Here is a 19,230-nt window from a genome sequence, read left to right as displayed (position 1 = left end):
CCATTTTGCAGCTGAAGAAACTGAGGCACACAGAAGCTGAACCCAATTTTTCATAGCTAATCAAAGAAAATTCTTAGATGAGCTGTGATACCAGAGCCCAGGCTCTTAACTAAAACTTTTACTGCTTCCCTCATTGCCGAGTTCTCTATGGTTGCGTATTAATTGTATGTGAACAGTTCAAAAATTTCTGTTTAGGGTCTTTAAAATATTTTATATGTTCATTTATTTGAAAGGCAGAGATCTTCTATCTGCTGGTTCACTCCCCAAATACTACAACAACTGCAGTCTGTCCTGACTGAAGCCTGGAACTCAATTCAGGTCTTCCAGGTGGGTGGCAGGGACCAAGTACGTGAGCTACCACCTGCTGTCTCCCAGGATGTACATTTGCAGGAAGTGGTGATTGGATGCAGACCAGGACTTGAGCTGAGGCCCTCCAACAGGGAATGCAGAGTTGCTGTAACAGCTGCCCAAAATGCCCACCCCGCTATCTAGGAATGTCATTCTGGTTGCAGATGAGGAACTAGGGTTCTTTCTTTCTTTTTAAGATTTATTTATTCAAAAGACAGAGTGACAGAAAGGGAGGGAGGGACAGTGAGAGATCTTCCACCCACTGGTTCACTCCCCAAATGCCTGCAACAGCCAGGAGTGGGTTAGGTTGAATCCAGGAGCCAGGAATTCCATTGAGGTCTCCCATAAGGATAACAGGAACCCAAGTACTTGGGCTAGCATCTGTCCCTTCCAGGTGCCTTCGGAGAAATCTGGGTCAGAAGTGGAGGCACTACTCTATCTCAGGCACTCCAATATGAGATGCAGGTGCCCTAAGCAGTGGCTTAACTTGCTGTGCCACAACACTTGCTTGAGGGGTTCTTTTTTTTAATATTTATTAATTTTTATTTGAGAGGCAGAGGCAGAGAGATAGAGACAGGTCTTCCATTTGCTGGCTCACTCCCATGATGGCCACAACAGCCGGAGCTGCACTGATCCAAAGCCAGGAGCCAGGAGCTTCTACCAATTCTCCCACACAGGTGCAGGGGCCCAAAGACTTGGGCCATCTTCTACTGCTTTCCCAGGCCACAGCAGAGTTGGATTGGAAGAGGAGAAACTGGGAGTGGAACCGGTGCCCATATGGGATGCCGGCACTGCAGGCAGCGACTTTATCTGCTACACCACAGTGCCGGCCAAGGGGTTCTTGCTTGAATATATATTTCAGTGGCAAAACCTATTTCCACTTAGATGATGCAGTTTTTGTAGGGTGGTGTATTTCAGAAGGTTTAATAGAGTTTTCAGGGGATAGGGGTTGAAGCCCTCTGAAGGTATTCTTTGATGGTGCTAATATGGATCACGTTCGCAGATACTTTAATATTTTCTCTTTGGTTTCCTGAAGAAGAGTTTTGTGCTAGAATACTTGTCACCCAATTCTATAGCTTCAGACAACCAAGATTTATGAAGCAAGCTACCAAGTTATAATTACTGTTTTCCTCCTGATTTTTTTTTCTCCACACCAGTGCAAGATGTACAAGCACCTATAGTGCTACCCAATGACTAAATAATTTAGTTAGATGAAGGGGATGGGTCACATTCATTGGTCAGAAAACATCATGCATCCAAACCCACTTTTTTTTTCTTTAAAGATTTATTTATTTGAAAGAGTTAGAGAGAGAGAGAGAGAGAAAGAAATCTTCCACCTGCTTGTTCACTCTAAATGGCTGCAACAATTGGGGTTGGGTCAGGCTGAAACCAGGAGCCAGGAGCTTCATCCAGGTCTCCCATATGGATATAGAGATCCCAGCACTTGGACCATCTTCTGTTGCTGTCCCAGGTCATTAGCAGTGAACTAGATCGGAAGTGGAGCAGCCAAGACTCAAAACAGCCCCCTTTTGGGATGCCAGCATTGCAGACAATGGCTTAACTCACTGTACCATAACACCGGCTCCCAGAACCACTTTTGTATTGTCTCCCATAGTATCTTATTTCTCACAGGCTTGCTGAATTTATTCTTTGGTGTTTCAGTATGTGTGTTAGGAAATAGTTGTTCTAGGATTGATATTGCATAAAATCAGAAACGAGTTGAAGGGCAATCATGTTTTCTCTAGGGGCATAGTAGGAAAATCTATTCTGGGACCTCTGTTCCTCTTCCAGGTATTTCATCTGAATCCCACTCTTACTCTGAAATGGGGGTGTTATCTGAGAAAGGTCGCATCAACTTGGTATCAATCTGGTGTCCTGAGAACTCTGCGGGCGCTGGAAATGCATAAAACTGAATCAGCTGGTTAGGTGATCTTGAGTAAATAACTTAATCTCTCTGAAACTACCAGGCAACAAGGATGGCAACTCTATGTCAGGAGGATTCAGTGCAGTTCCTTTTTATTGTATTCATTTAAAGTGTAAAACATGAAATATACATATATATATATATACATGGCGATTATTACTGCAGTCAAGCAAATTAACGAATCCCTCATCTCAGTTACCATGTTTTTGTGTTAAGAGTACCCAAAATCTCTCTTAGCAAATTTCCAGCATAGGACACAATGTTAACTGTGATCCTTATGTTGTGTGTTGGATCTCTAGACTCATTCATCCTACGTAACAGCAACTTTGTAACCTTTGACCTACAGCTTCCCAGTTCCCTGAGCCCTCCCAACTGCAGCTTTACTGTTTGGGCTTCTTGCTTTCCTGGATTCCATATATATGTAAAGTGTAGTTCTTTTTATTTATTGGGGGTGGGGAGAGAGAGCACGCTCTTCTGCTAGTTCACTCCTCAAATGCCCAGATTGGCCCAGACCAGGGGCTAAGAATGCATTTCAGGTCTCCCACATGATGGAAAGAGCTTGGCTACTTGAGCCATCAGCACTGCCTCCCAGGTCTGCATTAGCAGGAAGCTGGACTCAAGAGCCAGAGAGACAATTGAACCCAGAGCTTCTGATGTGGGGTCCGTGGTTGTCTTAGCCACTGGGGCAAATGCCTGTTGCAAAAGTGTAATTCTTAGTGTAGACTGAGAAGGATAGTACCAAATATAGTGTTAAGAAATTCACAAATTGGTAACTGTTTGGCCAGGGGTACTTTAATAAGTTCGTGGAAAATGATGCAAACAATTTTGAAGTCTTTGCATGAGAACCGTCTTCAAACAATTCATGAAAATGCATTTTACGAAAAAACTATGCATGAATTAAAAGTTCTTTTGAACCAAATTATCTTTCAATTCTATTCTTCCATGAACTTTGAAATTACCTCATTTCTGCAGAGGGTGTAGACTTAAAGCCATCATTTTGTATATTTATTCCTTTCTTCTTTCCTTTGTGAATGATAAAAATGTGCCACATGATTTGTTTTAAAGATTTATTTATTTGAAAGGCAGAGGTACAGAGAGGCAGAGGCAGAGGCAGAGAGAGAGAGAGAGAGAGAGGTCTTGCATCCACTGGTATCGTTCCCCATATGGCCACAACAGCTGGAGCTTCTTCCAGGTCTCCCAAGCAGGCGCAGGGGCCCAAGAACTTGGGCCATCTGCTGCTGCTTTCCCAGGCCACAGCAGAGAGCTGGATCGGAAGTGGAGCAGCCAGGACTCGAACAGGTGCCCATATGGGATGCCTGCACTGCAGGTGGCGCCTTTACCCTCTACGCCTGCGTCTGCCCCTTGCCTCATTACTTTTAACCATGGAAAATGTTAAGTGCTATTCATCACTGGAATACACAGTCACTGGAATACACACACTGGCAGACCAGAAGGCTCAAGGGTAAAAAACAAATCATAAAATACATTAAAGAAAATGGTAAAGTATACTTTTCAGATTAAAGTCATTCACATTGTGCAATTAGGAAAAACGTTTACAAGTATGAAAATCATGCTTGAGAAAATGCTTCCGATCGGCGCAGCGCTAGCCGGCCGGCCGTAGCGGCCATTAGGGGAGTGAACCAACGGAAGCAGGACCTCTCTCTAACTCTGCCTGTCAAAAAAATTAATTAATTTAATTAAAAATTACGTGTAAAGAACAGAAAACTGTGGTGACTACTAATGGGGGCCGGGGGTGAATTACCTAACAGTGCTTGTGGTGGTTTAAGTATACTTAATCGTGTCATAAGGAAAAATAAATCCCTTTATTCAATAAAGGCTTGTTGAATTTCCACTACTTGCTACGCGCAAGCACAACCATTTACAGCCACGAGTTCTGATTTGGTTTCTCGTGGCCCAATAGAGTTCCCACCGAGGACCGCAGACTGTTAATTAATTAACAGGCTACGTTAATTAACAGCCCACCGAAACCAACAGCCTTGCAGAGCGCGACTCCAGCAAAGAGTTGGGCAAACTTGCCACGCCCCCTTCCACGGCCCTGGTGCGTCAACGTCATCGCAACCTGCAAACGTCCGGATGTAACCTACGGTGTCCCGCTAGGAAATGGAGGTGAGGCAAAGCGCAACAGGTTCCGCCCACGTCAAAGATGGCGCCCAGCGAGTCAGCCATCAGTCCTGCCCAGTTCCTTTTCTGTGGAGGCACCAAGTGTGCGTTAGGTGATGGATATTTTCCTTTTTCCCGCCCTTTCTCCCCTTCACATGAGAAAATTTGCTGAGAGTGTACAAGGGAAAGCCTGTAAAAGACCAGAAGGAAACAAGGCGAGAAAAGACCACAGTGTTTGAGGCGGACTGGGGAGCTCTTGGTACGTGTGCGGGGGCGTGGCCAGCGGGAGGGGCGTGGCCGGGGGCGGGGCTGCGGTTGCGGTCCCTGCACCCGCCGCGGTGGCAGAGGTGCGAGCGGTGGCGAGTGGGCGAGTGAGGTGCCTTTGGGTAAGCCGGTGGGATCAGGTTGCCGGGACGCTGTGCGGGGTGGCAGCGGGGGGCTCTCCTGGAGGGTCAGCTCGTCCTATATTTCCCCCTCTTTCCTCTGACCGAAACCGGGCACCAGGCTTTATAGCCGGGCGACTGGTGGAGTTGCCTGCATCCGGGTCCCGGGGCTTCCCGGCATCGGCGGCGGCTCAGAGTCCAGGGTCGGGGTTCCGGCCTCCTCCCTGCGCTTTGCCCGCAGTCCCCGAGACGGCTGCCTCCGGGGGACCTAGCCGGGACCCGCCAGCAGTGCTTCTGCTTCGAGCTCGGTTGAAAGGCGCTCCGGGCACCGGGAGGCCTTGCCCTGGGGAAAAGCCAGAGGGCAGGTGGCGCGGGCTCCTCACGGAGTAGGGACCGGAGGCGGTCGGTGCCCGCGAGGAGCTGGTGCGATGTGGGCATACTGCCCGCCTGCGGAATTGCAGCAGAAGTTTGTAAGGAGTGCAGATGTGTTTGAGGCGTGGGCAGCAGTGCTAGACAGGGTGTACTCGCCTTCTGTGGGAAGTGACCTGGTTGCCTCACAGCTCTGAGGTTACAGACTCGCTGGAAGGAAGTGACCATCTTGTCTTAAGGCACTTCACTTGACTGGTGGCAATCAGTTGCAGAAAGAAGTGCACTGATTACACGTCTGTCTGGCCGGCCAAAGCGAACTCCTCCAGGCTGGGTGATCAGGACAAGGAGGGAGGTGACGCTCTTGCCCGTGAGGCATGGCCCTTTCCGGGGCAATGGAGACTGTTGGGCTCTAATAGAGGAGCGCGCTGATGGTGGCAGGTGGAGAAATTCCCGTCCATCACCTGCTTCAAAGCAAGGGTTCACAGGCTGGTGTTACTTTTGCTTTGTGAAGAAGGTTCAAAAAAATGACTGGAAAATACCACTAGATACGATCTCTCTCTGACTTTGAAAAACTTTTAACCTCATCTGGAGACATCAAGAAGGAAGGCTATGGTATAAAGGATATTGATAATACACAGAATACTTGAAATACAGTGGGACCCCTTTTACCTTGGGTGGGAGATACATTCCTAAATTCCCCTGTCTGTGGATGCCTGAAACCACAGCGAATACCAAGCTCTGCTATATACTATATTTTTTTTCTACCTAATTTATAAATTAAACTTTATCACAGTAGAAGATTAATACCTAGTAGAATGATTGTACTATAATGTAGTAAAATTACCAGCATCACTATTCTTGTACTTTGGGACCATTATTAAATAAGGGTTACTTGATGCTTGGGCCCTGCACCCGCATGGGAGACCAGGAGGAAGCACCTGGCTCCTGGCTTCGGATCGGCTCAGCATCGGCTGTAGCGGCCATTTGGGGAGTGAGCCAATGGAAGGAAGACCTTTCTCTCTCACTGCTATAACTCTACCTGTCAAATAAAAAATAAATAAATAAATAAGGGTTACTTGAGTACCAGCACTGAGATCTGATGGTCAGTCTGACAACCGAGACCTGATAGCGTAGATGGCTACTAAGTGACCAACCCGCAGGCAGCATGGAAACGCTGGGTAGTGGGGTGAGTCACAGTTGGCTGTGATGGAGCAGGATGGATCTAGATTTCATCACACTACACAGAGAGATGCAGTTTAAAACGTGCAAATGTTTATTTCTAGAATTTTCCATTTAATATTTTTGGACCAAGGTTAACTGTGGGGAACTGAAACTGTGGAAAATGAAACAACAGATAAGGAGGGCACCACTGTATGACCGTGTTATGTGATACCGGCACTGTAACCGGCAACTCTGACAAACCTTAACTACTCCAGGAAAAAAAAGTGAGTCAGCTGGGAACTGGACAGAGTATGTACAGGATGACTGTACTCTATACATTTGATATAAAAGTGAGAGAAATTACAGACCACACTGTAATTGTGCACTAAGCCAGCGTTTAGGTGCTCCAGGAAACAATTACATGTGATTTAAAAAGTTCTTAGGCTGGCGCGGCAGCTCACTAGGCTAATCCTCCACCTTGTGGCGCTGGCACACCGGGTTCTAGTCCCGGTCGGGGCGCCCGATTCTGTCCCGGTTGCCCCTCTTCCCGGCCAGGTCTCTGCTGTGGCCAGGGAGTGCAGTGGAGGATGGCCCAAGTACTTGGGCCCTGCACCCCATGGGAGACCAGGATAAGTACCTGGCTCCTGCCTTCGGATCAGTGCAGTGCGCCGGCTGCAGCGCGCCGGCCATGGTGGCCATTGGAGGGTGAACCAATGGCAAAAGAAGACCTTTCTCTCTGTCTCTCTCTTTCACTGTCCACTCTGCCTGTCAAAAAAAAATAAAAAATAAATAAAAATAAATAAAAAGTTCTGAATAACTTGCTTATTTCTGTTGGCACTCCAAATATTTTTTCATAGTTAAAAAAAGACGACTCAAGAAGACCCCTATCAGTCAAGCCTGCCCTGGGGTTCTGTGTTAAGTAGTTCTAAGGAATGATAGGTTAGCCTGCCTATTAGCTGAGAAACTTGGGTCTCTAAGAGATGGCCAGCTGGTAATATCATGAGTTTTGTCTCTCTGTCTTGCTTGATGTTGAAAACTTAAAGTGTTGCAAGCAGTCTGATGTTACAAGCAGTCCACTGTCCTTAAAATGTCCTGGTCAGCTTCTATTTTGGAAGTTGGGCTGGTTTAGGACTCTAGACTCTGCTTAGGACTGGGAAAAAATAAACAGAAAGAGTAGTTTACAAGAAGTGAGGGTCGTACACTGGTTGGATTCTGATGGACGCTGGTGGTGAACCAGCCAGCATTCTGGATCCCAATAAGAGAAGGGTTGCTTTTTAGCAAAGGCTTTCGTAAAAAATAAATAAATAAATAAATAAATAAATCTCAAGCCTGCCACCCTGCTAATCATTTTAACATGCTAATTAATATAACTATGTCTACATGTGTGGGAATGTATTTAGAAAGCATATTGGGGGCTGGCGCCGCGGCTCACTAGGCTAATCCTCTGCCTGCGGCACTGGCACACCAGGTTCTAGTCCCGGTCGGGGTGCCAGAGTCTGTCCCAGTTGCCCCTCTTCCAGGCCAGCTCTCTGCTGTGGCCCCGGGAGTGCAGTGGAGGATGGCCCAAGTTCTTGAGCCCTGCGCCCGCATGGGAGACCAGGAGAAGCACCTGGCTCTTGGCTTCAGATCTGCACAGTGGCCGGCCGCAGCGGCCACTGTGGGGTGAGCCAATGGAAAAGAAAGACCTTTCTCTCTGTCTCTCTCACTGTCCACTCTGCCTGTCAAAAAAAAAAAAAAAAAAAAAAAAAGAAAGAAAGCAAGCAAGCAAGCAAGCATATTGGGTAAACCCTCATGAACCCTGTGCTTTGTTTATAGGCGTGGGAAGCTGCCATCTCACCCAATTTGGATCCTGGCTTCCCTCAAAAGATTGGCTAATGTTTCATAACCCTATGGAGTAGGGAGCCTTTATGTACTTAAGATAGGTAGATGAAAGACTGCTGGTTTTGAACTGATTTTTTTTTCAACCACGTGTATGTATGGGTTTTTCTGACTGAATATGTTGACTTCAGGTGTCAGTGATATTTTCACAATTCTCCTAGATAGACTGCTTCGTGACATTTCTTTTCTCACATGATAGTAATCCTTCACATCCATGGTTCTCTTTCTGAGGTTTCAGTTAACTCGTGATCAGCAACTCATAAGCGTTAAGTTATGTACTATTCTGAGTAGGATGATGAAATTGCAAGCCATCTCACTTTGTCCCACAGGGACATGAATCATCACTTCGTCCAGTGTCTCCATGCTGTATACACTACCTGCCCATTTGTTGTTGAAAGCCATCTTGGTGATCAGATCAGCTTTTATCATATTGCAGGGCTTGTGTTCAAATAACCCTTATTTTACTTAACAATGTCACAAGAAAAGTGATATTGACAATTTTGGACATCCCCGAGGAAAGTTGTAAGTGAGTAGGCGAAGGTTCTCAATTTAAGGAAGGAAAAAAATCTTATACTGAGGTTACTGAGAGCTACAGTAAGAATGAACCTTCTGTCCTTGAAATCGTGAAGAAATCTGTGTTAGTTTTGCTGTTGTACCTCAGACTGCAAAAGTTATCACCAGAGTGTGAGTTAAGTTCTTAGTTAAAATGGAAAAAGCATTCAAGTTGTGGGTAGAATACCTGAACATAAAACAGCATGTTGTGCCAGAAAACCTTCAGTCTATACAAGGACTTAACGCGTGGGATCCCCTGAAACAAATGACACCAAGCCACTTCCTGGGAGGAAATAAGGGATGGATTCAGGAATAGATTCGGACTGAAAAATGTGAAAGTTACTGGAGAGGCTACCAGATAAGCTGGTGGGGGAAGATTTGCTAACATGTTTGATGAAGAAGTGGAAGAACATATGAAGGCCATGGAGAAGTGTTCCCGAATGAGGAACTTAGAGAGGAAGAGGGAGATGAAGCAGAACCAGCAATGGTACTCAGATTCACTGAAAGTTACTAACTGCACAGACACAGAAGGATAGAATTATGCAATATCCTCGGGTAGCACACAACACTAAAGTCACCCCTATGTTTCCTGAAGGATTACAACCTCTGCAACAATATTTTTGTGAATTAAAAAGAGACAACAGTTGCCAATTGCATTGTTCTAGAAGTTTTAGCAAAAGACTTTCAGCTATTTTAGACTCCTCTACCGTCAACACTGTCTGCTGCTGACGTCCAGCCATCCACGTCAGTACAGCTGGCTGATCCAGGATCACCTGAAGCAAAAGATCCCCTTCCTGACTCACCAAAAGATCAGGAGTAACCTAACACTGAGTCACAAGCAGCAGGGAGCTGGATGGGAAGCAGAGGAGCCAGGACTCAAACCAGCACTTTGATAGGGGATGCAGTGGCCGAACCTGTTGCACCACAACACTAATCACTGGGCTGAATTTAAAGGGAAACAATTCAACATTATCCCTGTCCTTCCATTTTCTTTCTAATTATGCTAAGGGTGAGACTGAATATAATTACTGGTCTATGATAGTTTAATTTTCATAGGTAAAAAGACTTCCCATAATTCAGTCAAATTTTATTCTAGGGCTCAATTTTGTTTTAGAAATTGCTTTTATTTACATTAGAATGATGAAATATTTGAATTGTGGTATGCTGCAAAAAATGAAAAAAAATATGTTCAGAATATGATTTTATGATTGTGTATTTACTTACTACATTACAGTGGCCTCCCATTTGCTGTTTAATGGTGACAGCAATAGTGTCATTACAGGTTCTATTCGTGTTACAGTCCTGTATTCCATCATTGTAAACTGACTGTTTAAATTGTACCCAAAACAGTGAATATTTTACATAAGCTATAAAGCTTATATCCAGTGAAGTCTTTTAAGACTATCAAATTGATATATAAGAAAGTCAATTTTACCTAAATCAGTTTCTGAAATTAAAAATATACATGTAAAAATTGTCTTTGTGTTAAAACTATTTCTGCACATAACTTAAGAGTTACATGATTTGTATCCCTGTTTATCTTATAATAAAAGTTCTCATCTTGTGCCCAGAAAATAGAATTCACTGCGTTTTATGAGATGTTGGCTTCTCTTGACAAGATGTAAATAAAATTCTTTAAGTAAAATGATTTACTTTGCCATAATTTTGAATCATTACCTTCCAAAGAACTCATACAGGTAAAGATAGTGGGTCATAGCCCACCTATTAGCTGCTGTCCGTTACTATTGTGATAACTGGATTCCACAACTTTAGACACTTAAATGAAATTGCCACTTTTTTTCATTTTTTAGTCTTTGATTGCAAGTCTTCAGTTATAGTATTTGCAGAAATGATTAGTATTATACTAATATCACATATAATGTACCCTTTTGGAGTAATCTATTTGTGTAGATTAGGATGTGCAACGTGAGGGTACAGGGGAAGAATAACCCTAGGTTCTAGATTGACTGAGCTTCTTGGCTCCTGTGTCTATGTCTGTTTTCTCAGTATATTAGAAGGTTTGAACAGAGCCCGCCCCACCCTTTTATTTACTCCCTTTTGTTCACTACCTGTTCTAAATAGCTGAAGCTTATTTATTTTAGCCATTTAGTATAGAAGGCTCTTTACAATGATAAAATTCTATGCTGGTTTCTTGACTAACCTATTAAATGTATTTGTCTTTGTCTTGATGTTTCAGTGTTATTTTAAACAGTAGTACTCTGGTACCAAGAGAGTTCATTGAGTATAAAAACTCTTACTTTTTGTTGTGTGTCTAGACTGCTATTTTGGGGATTTTTATATCTCTCTTTTTTTTTAACTTTTTTATTCTTTTAGTAACTTTCAGATATTTCTGCTGTCAGGTATTGCATTGCTTCTCTAGGATTTCTGTAACAAAGTACCACAAACTGAGGGTTTAAAACAATAGCTCTTACAGTTCTAGCAGCTGGAAGTTCAAAATCAAGGTGTTGGTAGGAGCATAGTCTTCGGAAGGCTGCAGTGCTGCTTCTAGCTTCCAGTGGTTACCAGCAATCCTGGACATTCCTTGGCTTGTAGTTGCATCATTCCAATTACTGCTTTCTGTCTTCACATCAATGTCTTCTCATTGTGTCTATATGTCTCCAAATCTCTCTCTGTCTCTCTCCCTCCTTCCCTCCTTATAAGCACACTGAGCATGGGTTAGGACCCACCCAAATCTAGCATGACTCCATCTTAACTTGATTACACCTATTTCCAAATAAGTTTGCATATACCAGGGCTTAGAATTTAAACAATGTTTTTGGAAAACAATTCAACCCACAAGAAGTGTCATGGTCTCTAATTCAGCCTACTTTTTCCTGTTTTGCTCCTCTTTATTTGTGGTTTATTGGAGACCAAATACCTAATCATACGAATTACATAGACTGGATATTTGGGAAGAGTAAGGGTCAGTGTTGTGAACTTTAGTACATAACATTTGGGTCAGTCATTTGGGGTTTTGCTTTTGGGGTATCTTTAAAATTGCTGAACCTAATGGTTGGTTTGTATGTGATTGTTTAGATGTCTCTGGAGCATTTGGATAATGTGACAGTTGGGATGCAGTAATGTCGACTCTCTGCCCACCACCATCTCCAGCTGTTGCCAAGACAGAAATTGCTTTAAGTGGTGAATCGCCTTTGTTAGCAGCTACTTTTGCTTACTGGGACAATATTCTTGGTCCTAGAGTAAGGCACATTTGGGCTCCAAAGACAGAACAGGTCCTACTCAGCGATGGAGAAATAACTTTTCTTGCTAACCACACCCTAAATGGAGAAATCCTTCGAAATGCAGAGAGTGGGGCTATAGATGTAAAGTTTTTTGTCTTATCTGAAAAAGGAGTAATTATTGTTTCATTGATCTTCGATGGAAACTGGAATGGCGATCGGAGTACTTACGGACTATCAATTATACTTCCACAGACGGAACTTAGTTTCTACCTCCCACTTCACAGAGTATGTGTTGATAGATTAACACATATTATCCGGAAAGGAAGGATATGGATGCACAAGGTGAGTGGGTTTTGAGCTTATTAATCGTGCTAACCTAGCTACAGAAAGTTTATTTTCTCATATATTTATATGCAAGTTTTAGAAATTGTGCACAATTAGTGTCAAATGATAGCTTACTTATTTCGCATCTGTCCGGTTAGATACAGATAAGATTTGGTATGTATGTTGTTCGTTGTAACTGTGGGAGGTAGGAGATGGTAGTGCCATGTTACAGATGAAAAGCTAAACCTTGGAGAAATTAAGCTTCTAGATTCAGGATTTGTCTTTGGAGTCTTTGACTCTTAAAACTTTTTTTCCTAAAACTGTTTTTTTTTCCTTTTGTTGCATAATCCTGTATTTCACTTACTACTGTGTGTAAGTATAGTGGTTCAAAACAATTGTTCCATATGCTCTTGGCTATGTAGTCTTTGGTCTATTTAACTTTTTTGCCAAGTCTCCAAATTTGTAAAATCAGGAAATCAACCGAATGAATGATTTCCAAGAGATATTGTTTTTAATTTTGCACATTAAACTTTCAGTATATTTTTGTCATATCTAAAGAACAATTTTTTTTTTTTTTGACAGACAGAGTTAGACAGTGAGAGAGAGAGAAAGGTCTTCCTTCCGTTGGTTCACCCCCAAATGGCCTCTACGGCCGGTGTGCTGCGCTGATCCGAAGCCAGGAGCCAGGTGCTTCCTCCTGGTCTCCCATGCGGGTGCAGGGCCCAAGCACTTGGGCCATCCTCCACTGTCTTCCCGGGCCACAGCAGAGAGCTGGCTTGAAAGAGGAGCAACCAGGACAGAATCCGGCGCCCCCAACCGGGACTAGAACCTGGTGCAGCAGGCAGAGGATTAGCCAAGTGAGCTGCGGCGCCGGCTCTAAAGAACAAATTTAATTCTCTTTCCTACTCTTCCAGTTTGGTACTAACCTGGGAGTGTATTACAGCATTATTAATTTTATTAATTTTATAGGATTTTTACCCAATTGTAAAGAAAACTAATACCTTTTAAAAGAATAGGGTTTTTTTTATATAGATTTATTATTTTGAAAGAGTTACAAAAAAGGAGGGAAGGAGGGAGGGAAGGAGAGGGAGAGGGAGAAGGAGAGAGAGAGTTCTTCCATCTCTGGTTCACTCCCCAGATGGCCACAACAGCCAGCACTGGGCCAGGACAAAGCCAGGAGCTGGTCTCATATGGATGGGAGGGGCACAAGTAGTTGGGCCATCTTCCACTGCTTTTCCCAGGCTATTAGCAGAGTGCTGGATTGGAAGTAGAGTAGCGAAGACACAAACTAACACCCTTATGGGATGCCATTGTCACATGAAGTGGTTTTCCCCACTATGCCACAATGCCAGCCTCTAAAAGAATAGTTTTTTGCTATGTTTACAGCTTTCCCTCCTTATTTCTCATGTATATGAAAAGCAGTTACAATCAGGAAGCTCTGTTTTCCTCCAGTTCAACTTGATCTTATCTAATATGAAAATTCAAGTTATTATATTTTCCTTTTTGAGACTGCAAATGTAACATTGGCTGGTTTCTGCTAATTTATCCTTATTTTTTCACTGCAGAACAAAGAATGCTTTAGTTTTATGTTGTCTGTGAGAGGATGGTTTGCTGGGTTAATTTCTTGCCTCCTTCCCCTAAAGTAGAAAATATTTTTCATGTTAATTAAATTATACAAGAAAATATGCACAATGAAAAATAGGCAAGAATCAAAATATTGTGGTATGTTTTTAAAATATATTTTCCTTTGCTCAGGAAAGACAAGAAAATGTCCAGAAGATTGTTCTAGAAGGCACAGAGAGAATGGAAGATCAGGTAAAGTGCATATTGTGTACATTCAAATACCATTATTCCCACTGACATATTCTGTGTAAGGCTGATAACCACTCTTGTGACAGCCTTGAAGACAAACTATCTTGACAGACTGAACCCGAAAACCAGCAGAGACTTTGTGGACATATGTAAAATAAGTTGGTTGAAACTTTGCAGGTATTTCATCTGAGGAGTTACAAAAAATAAATAAAGGAATATAATAATTACATCTATAAATGAATATTTTGCTCCTTTTTTGTTAATAGTAAAAATAAATTATATATGCAGTTTTCATTAAGGTATTGCTCCTAAAACATTTCCACAGAAGCAGCTGTAGAGTACCCCTAAGGTGTCTGTCACAAGGTACAGGCACAGCTCTAAACACAATATTTCTTTAAAATAAATTGTGGGGCCAGCATTTTGGTATGTGTTAAGTTGTTGCTAGTGATGTGGACTTCCATATTGGAACACCTATTTGAGTTCCAGCTGCTCTGCTTCTAGTCCAGCTTCCTGCCAGTGGGCCTGGGAAAGCAGCGGAAGATGGCCCAAGTACTTGGGCACCTGCTATATGGGGATACCCATATAGTGTTCTGTGCTCCTGGCTTCAGCCTGGACCAACCCTGGCTGTTGCAGCCATTTAGGGAGTAAACCAACTGATGAAAGATCTCTTTCTGTCTCTTCTTTTCTCCTCTGTCACTCTGCCTTTCAAATAAATAAATAATCCTTTAAAAATAAATAAAATTAAATAAAATGCTATGTTATATCTTTAAAACTTAGTCAATTTCCTTTTTGTCCCATGATATATCTGCTTTAGTATTAAAATTTGTTAATGGTGTCCTTAGCTTCTTACTGTTCAGGCTTCCAGTAACACCAACTCTAAAAAAAATGCCAGTTTTATCCTGTGGCTGTGAAAGACAGAGAAAGAGGGTCTCTGAAGGAGACTCTCCAGTGGATAAATAGATTTTACTTTTATCCCCTTGTCACTGGCATGCCACCTTTTTTTTTTTAAGGTTTATTTATTAATTATTTGAAAGGCAGAGTTACAGAGAGGCAGAGGCAGAGAGAGACAGAGAGGTCTTTCATCACTGGCTTACTCCCCAGATGGCCACAACGGCCAGAGCTGGGCTGATCTGAAGCCAGGAGCCAGGAGCTTCTTCCAGGTCTCTCACCATCTTCTATTGCATTCCCAGGCCCTAATAGAGAGCTGGATTGGAAGTGGAGCAGCCAGGACTCAAACCAGCACCCATATGGGATGCTGACACTGCAGGCAGCAGCTTTACCCACTACACCACACGCCAGCCTCTGTTGCTCCTTCTTGTAAAACTCCAGTCTTGTGCACATGGCTGAGTTGCCTTGGCTCTGGCTTGCCTGAATATGACTGAGACAGAATGATAATCCTGAAAACTAGTTTCCGGGGCCAGTGCTATGGAAGTGGGTAAACCTGCTGCCTGCAGTGCTAGCATCCCATGTGGGTGCCGGTTCACATCCCAGCTGCTCCATTTCTGATGCAGCTCTCTGCTATGGCCTGGGAAAGCAGCAGAAGATGGCTCAAGTCTTCAGGCCCTTGCACTTGCGTGGGAGACCTGGAAGAAGCTCCTGGCTCCTGGCTTCGGATTGCCTCAGCTCCGGCCATTGTAGCCATTTGAGGAGTGAACCAGCTGATGAAAGACTTTCTCTCTAGCTCTTGCTCTGTCTCTCTGCCTCTGCCTCTCTTTAACTTTGACTTTCAAGTAAATAAATAAATCTTTAAAAAAAAAAAAAAAAGAAAAAGAAAACTAGTTTCTAGGGCCTCCGATACCAGTATCCCATAGGAGTGCTAGTTCAAGTTGCAGCTACTCCACTTCCAATCCAGCTCCCTGCTAATGTGCCTGGGAAAGCAGCAGAAGATGGCCCAAGTGCTTGAGTCTCTACTCCCACATGGGAGACCTGAACTTTTAGGGGGGGCTGGTGCCGTGGCTCAGTAGGTTAATCCTCCGCCTGTGGCGCCGGCATCCCATATGGGCTCCGGGTTCTAGTCCCGGCTGCTCCTTTTCTGATCCAGCTCTCTGCTGTGGCCTGGGAAAGCAGTAGAAGATGGTCCAAGTGCTTGGGCCCCTGCACCTGCATGGGAGACCAAGAAAAAGCTTCTGGCTTCTGGCTTCGGATCGGTGCAGCTCTGGCAGTTGTGGCGATTTGGGGAGTGAACCAACGGAAGGAAAACCTTTCTCTCTGTCTCTCCCTCTCACTGCCTGTAACTCTACCTCTCAAATAAATAAATAAAACCTTTTAAAAAAAATAAGGACTTTTAGGGCCAAATAGAATTTTCCTTTTACTGGGATCTTGTTTTATCAAACCAGAAACCTGTGCCTACTAAGTTAACCACTAAGGTAAACTTTTGTTTTTTTTTTTTTGTTGTTGTTGTTTTTAGGAGGTTTTGGAAATATTGTCTTACTCTGTATTATGTTAGGAAGAAAACATATTTGGGACAAACTGGAGTTTTTAAAGGGGAAGCATTATCTTCCTGAGACGTTTGAGTTGAAGTACAAAGAGGAAAAGGAACTTAAAGGGGTTTCTTCTAGGCCATCTTTTGTGCTCAGTCTTGTAGGATGTTAAGTTTTAAAGAGTTATTTATTGATTGATTTACTTGAAGGGCAGAGCCACAGAGAGAGAGACACACACACACATACACACACAAGATTTACTCCATTTGCTGTTTCACTGCCCAAATGGCTGCAACAGCCAGGTCTAGGCAATGCTGAAACCAGGAGCCAGAAACTCCATCCTGGTCTCCCAAATTGAGGGCCTGGGACCACCATCTTCCACTGTGTTCCCAGGTTCATTAGTAGGAAGCTGATCAGAAGTAGAAGAGTTGGGACTCAAACTGGTACTTTAATAGGACATGCTGGCGTTAAAAGTGGCCACTTAGCCTGTTGGGTCACAGTACCTGCCCCAGGATATTTTTCATGAACTGCAATGAAGATCTCCATTGGCCAATGATGAAAATGTCTGAGGTACCATCTATGAAATTCCATTTGTGCCTAAACCTAGAGGGAGATGTTTTCCCAAAATTATCCCTTCTGAAAAGGAGTTGCATTATAATTGAATCCTTGGAAATTTCACATTCTGTGCTTTTATTAACTTTATTTTGAACAATTATACTACTTCAGGATAACACATTAGTCTGAAACACCTTCAGTCTGTGCTGAGTTTTGATGCTGATTACTGTTATTTGTTATTATCACTTTACAAGGAAGCAAATTTGACACAGATTCAATTGTTGCTCTTATTGGATGACATGTACTAATTATAAGCAGCATTCTAAAGATTAAGCAAAAACAATGAATGTGATTAGTTGTGGAGATTACTACAGGATATTTTAAATTAATAGCACTGTCCATATTATACAAATAGGCTTATGGCTTAGAATGAAATTTCCAGAGATAATACCACATTTAAATTGTTAAGTCACTTATATAAGGGGCTCTGAAAAAGCTGGATTAGGTCAATTAAAAATGGGCCCAGCCATGACAGAGGTTCTTATTTGAAGATTAATGGGAAGAGCTGAAAATCATTTCATGAGAGGTGAGCATTTGATGCAGTGGTTACGGTGACCCTTGGGAGCCTGCATCCCATATCAGAATGCCGCCTTTGAGTCCCACTTTCACTTCCCATCCAGCTTCTTGCTAATGCACACCCCAGGAGGCAGCAGGTGATGTTCCTAGTACTTGGGTACCTGCCATTCACATGGGAGCCCTGGATTGAGTTACAGCTCTGACGCATCTGCTGCTGTTGTGGGCATTTGGAGAGTAAACCATTGGATGGAAAGATATCTGTCTGGCTCTGTCTCTCTGCCTTTCAAATAAGTAAACAAGTTTTTAAAGATCATTTTATGAAATATTAGTGTGGGGGCCAGTGCCGTGGCTCACTTGGTTAATCCTCCGCCTGCAGTGCCGGCATCCCATATGGGCGCCGGATTCTAGTCCCGGTTGCTCCTCTTCCAGTCTAGCTCTCTGCTGTGGCCCGGAAGGGCAGTGGAGGATGGCCCAAGTGTTTGGGCCCCTGCACCCACAAGGGAGACCAGGAAGAGGCACCTGGCTCCTGGCTTCGGATCAGCACAGCGCCGGCTGTAGCGGCCATTTGAGGAGTGAACCAACGGAAAGAAGACCTTTCTCTCTGTCTCCCTCTCACTGTCTGTAATTCTACCTGTAAAATAATAAATATTTTTTTAAAAAAGAAATATTACTGTGGAAAAACCCTTTATTTAATGTATTGTATATAACACATGATTTTTAAAATCATGTAGCTGAAAATTGATAAACATTAAACAATTTCATGTACATCTCTAATGGTTTACATATTCAGGCTGCTCATAAACTGTTGGAGGTTTGGGTCTTAGTGAATAGTGAGGGATCACCTGTATTTGAGACATTTTACCTTTGTGGTGTAAATTTGATTCTAGAAAATACAAATTTCAAAATTAAATATTTAAGATGTAATAAATAGTGATATTATCCTGAAAGAATTTTAAACAAAACTTTCTGTATTTTATTGAATCTTAATATATGTAATGATTTTGATTTGTGTTTGTATAAATTGTAATTCTATTGTAACTGTTGTACCTGGAGGTTAAGTATTGATTCAGACCTTACTACTGAGTTATTTGGTAAGGATTTCAAAGTCTTTTTGCTTGGCTTTTCTTATCTTTAAATATGGAATCTAGATGACCTTTAATTAACAAGAATTTTTATAGCTCAGATAAATTTCAAAGCAGATGCCTTCTAAATTTGGCTTGGTGATTTAATTATTCCATGTAGAAGTAAATGATAAACTGATGATTCCATGCTCACTAAAGAAAATTATTTGTAGAAAAATGGAAACTACCTTTAAATAGCATATAAGTCCATATTTTAGAGTAGTAGACGTATTTGGGCCTGTGTTTGAACAAGTTACCAAGTAGTCCCATCAAAGTGTTATTGTTTGCTTTCATGTTAAATTATTTATTACCTCCTTCCTCTCATACTGTGTGATTTTATTTACTTCATTTTACTTTTATTCTTCAGGGTCAGAGTATTATTCCAATGCTTACTGGGGAAGTGATTCCTGTAATGGAACTGCTTTCATCTATGAAGTCACACAGTGTTCCTGAAGAAATAGATGTAAGTTCTTATAGAACAATTTTACCCTTTACTGATGGAGT

The 19,230-nt window shown here is 42.7% G+C and overlaps 1 protein-coding gene across 6 annotated transcripts in view; it reads left to right on the top strand.

Moving 5' to 3' along the window:
- The first annotated feature begins 4,427 nt into the window (after positions 1–4,427).
- Positions 4,428–19,230, top strand: part of C9orf72 (C9orf72-SMCR8 complex subunit) — a 35,113-nt gene continuing 20,310 nt past the window's right edge. For 2 of the 6 annotated variants that reach the window (XM_070053187.1, XM_002708042.5), the window contains exons 1-4: positions 4,678–4,779; positions 11,773–12,260; positions 13,998–14,057; positions 19,094–19,189. In XM_070053187.1, coding sequence (XP_069909288.1) covers positions 11,817–12,260; positions 13,998–14,057; positions 19,094–19,189 — 600 coding nt within the window. In that variant the 5' untranslated portion in view covers positions 4,678–4,779; positions 11,773–11,816. Of the gene's footprint in view, positions 4,653–4,677; positions 4,780–11,772; positions 12,261–13,997; positions 14,058–19,093; positions 19,190–19,230 lie in introns of those variants that run through there. The other 4 variants (XM_008250343.5, XM_008250224.4, XM_008250289.4 and 1 more) reach the window with 4 other exon arrangements.

This window comes from Oryctolagus cuniculus, chromosome 1 (assembly GCF_051225735.1).
Source record: "Oryctolagus cuniculus isolate XC-2025 breed Fujian yellow rabbit chromosome 1, ASM5122573v1, whole genome shotgun sequence".
Lineage (NCBI taxonomy): Eukaryota > Metazoa > Chordata > Mammalia > Lagomorpha > Leporidae > Oryctolagus > Oryctolagus cuniculus.
This window is presented reverse-complemented; position numbering and strand designations above follow the sequence as displayed.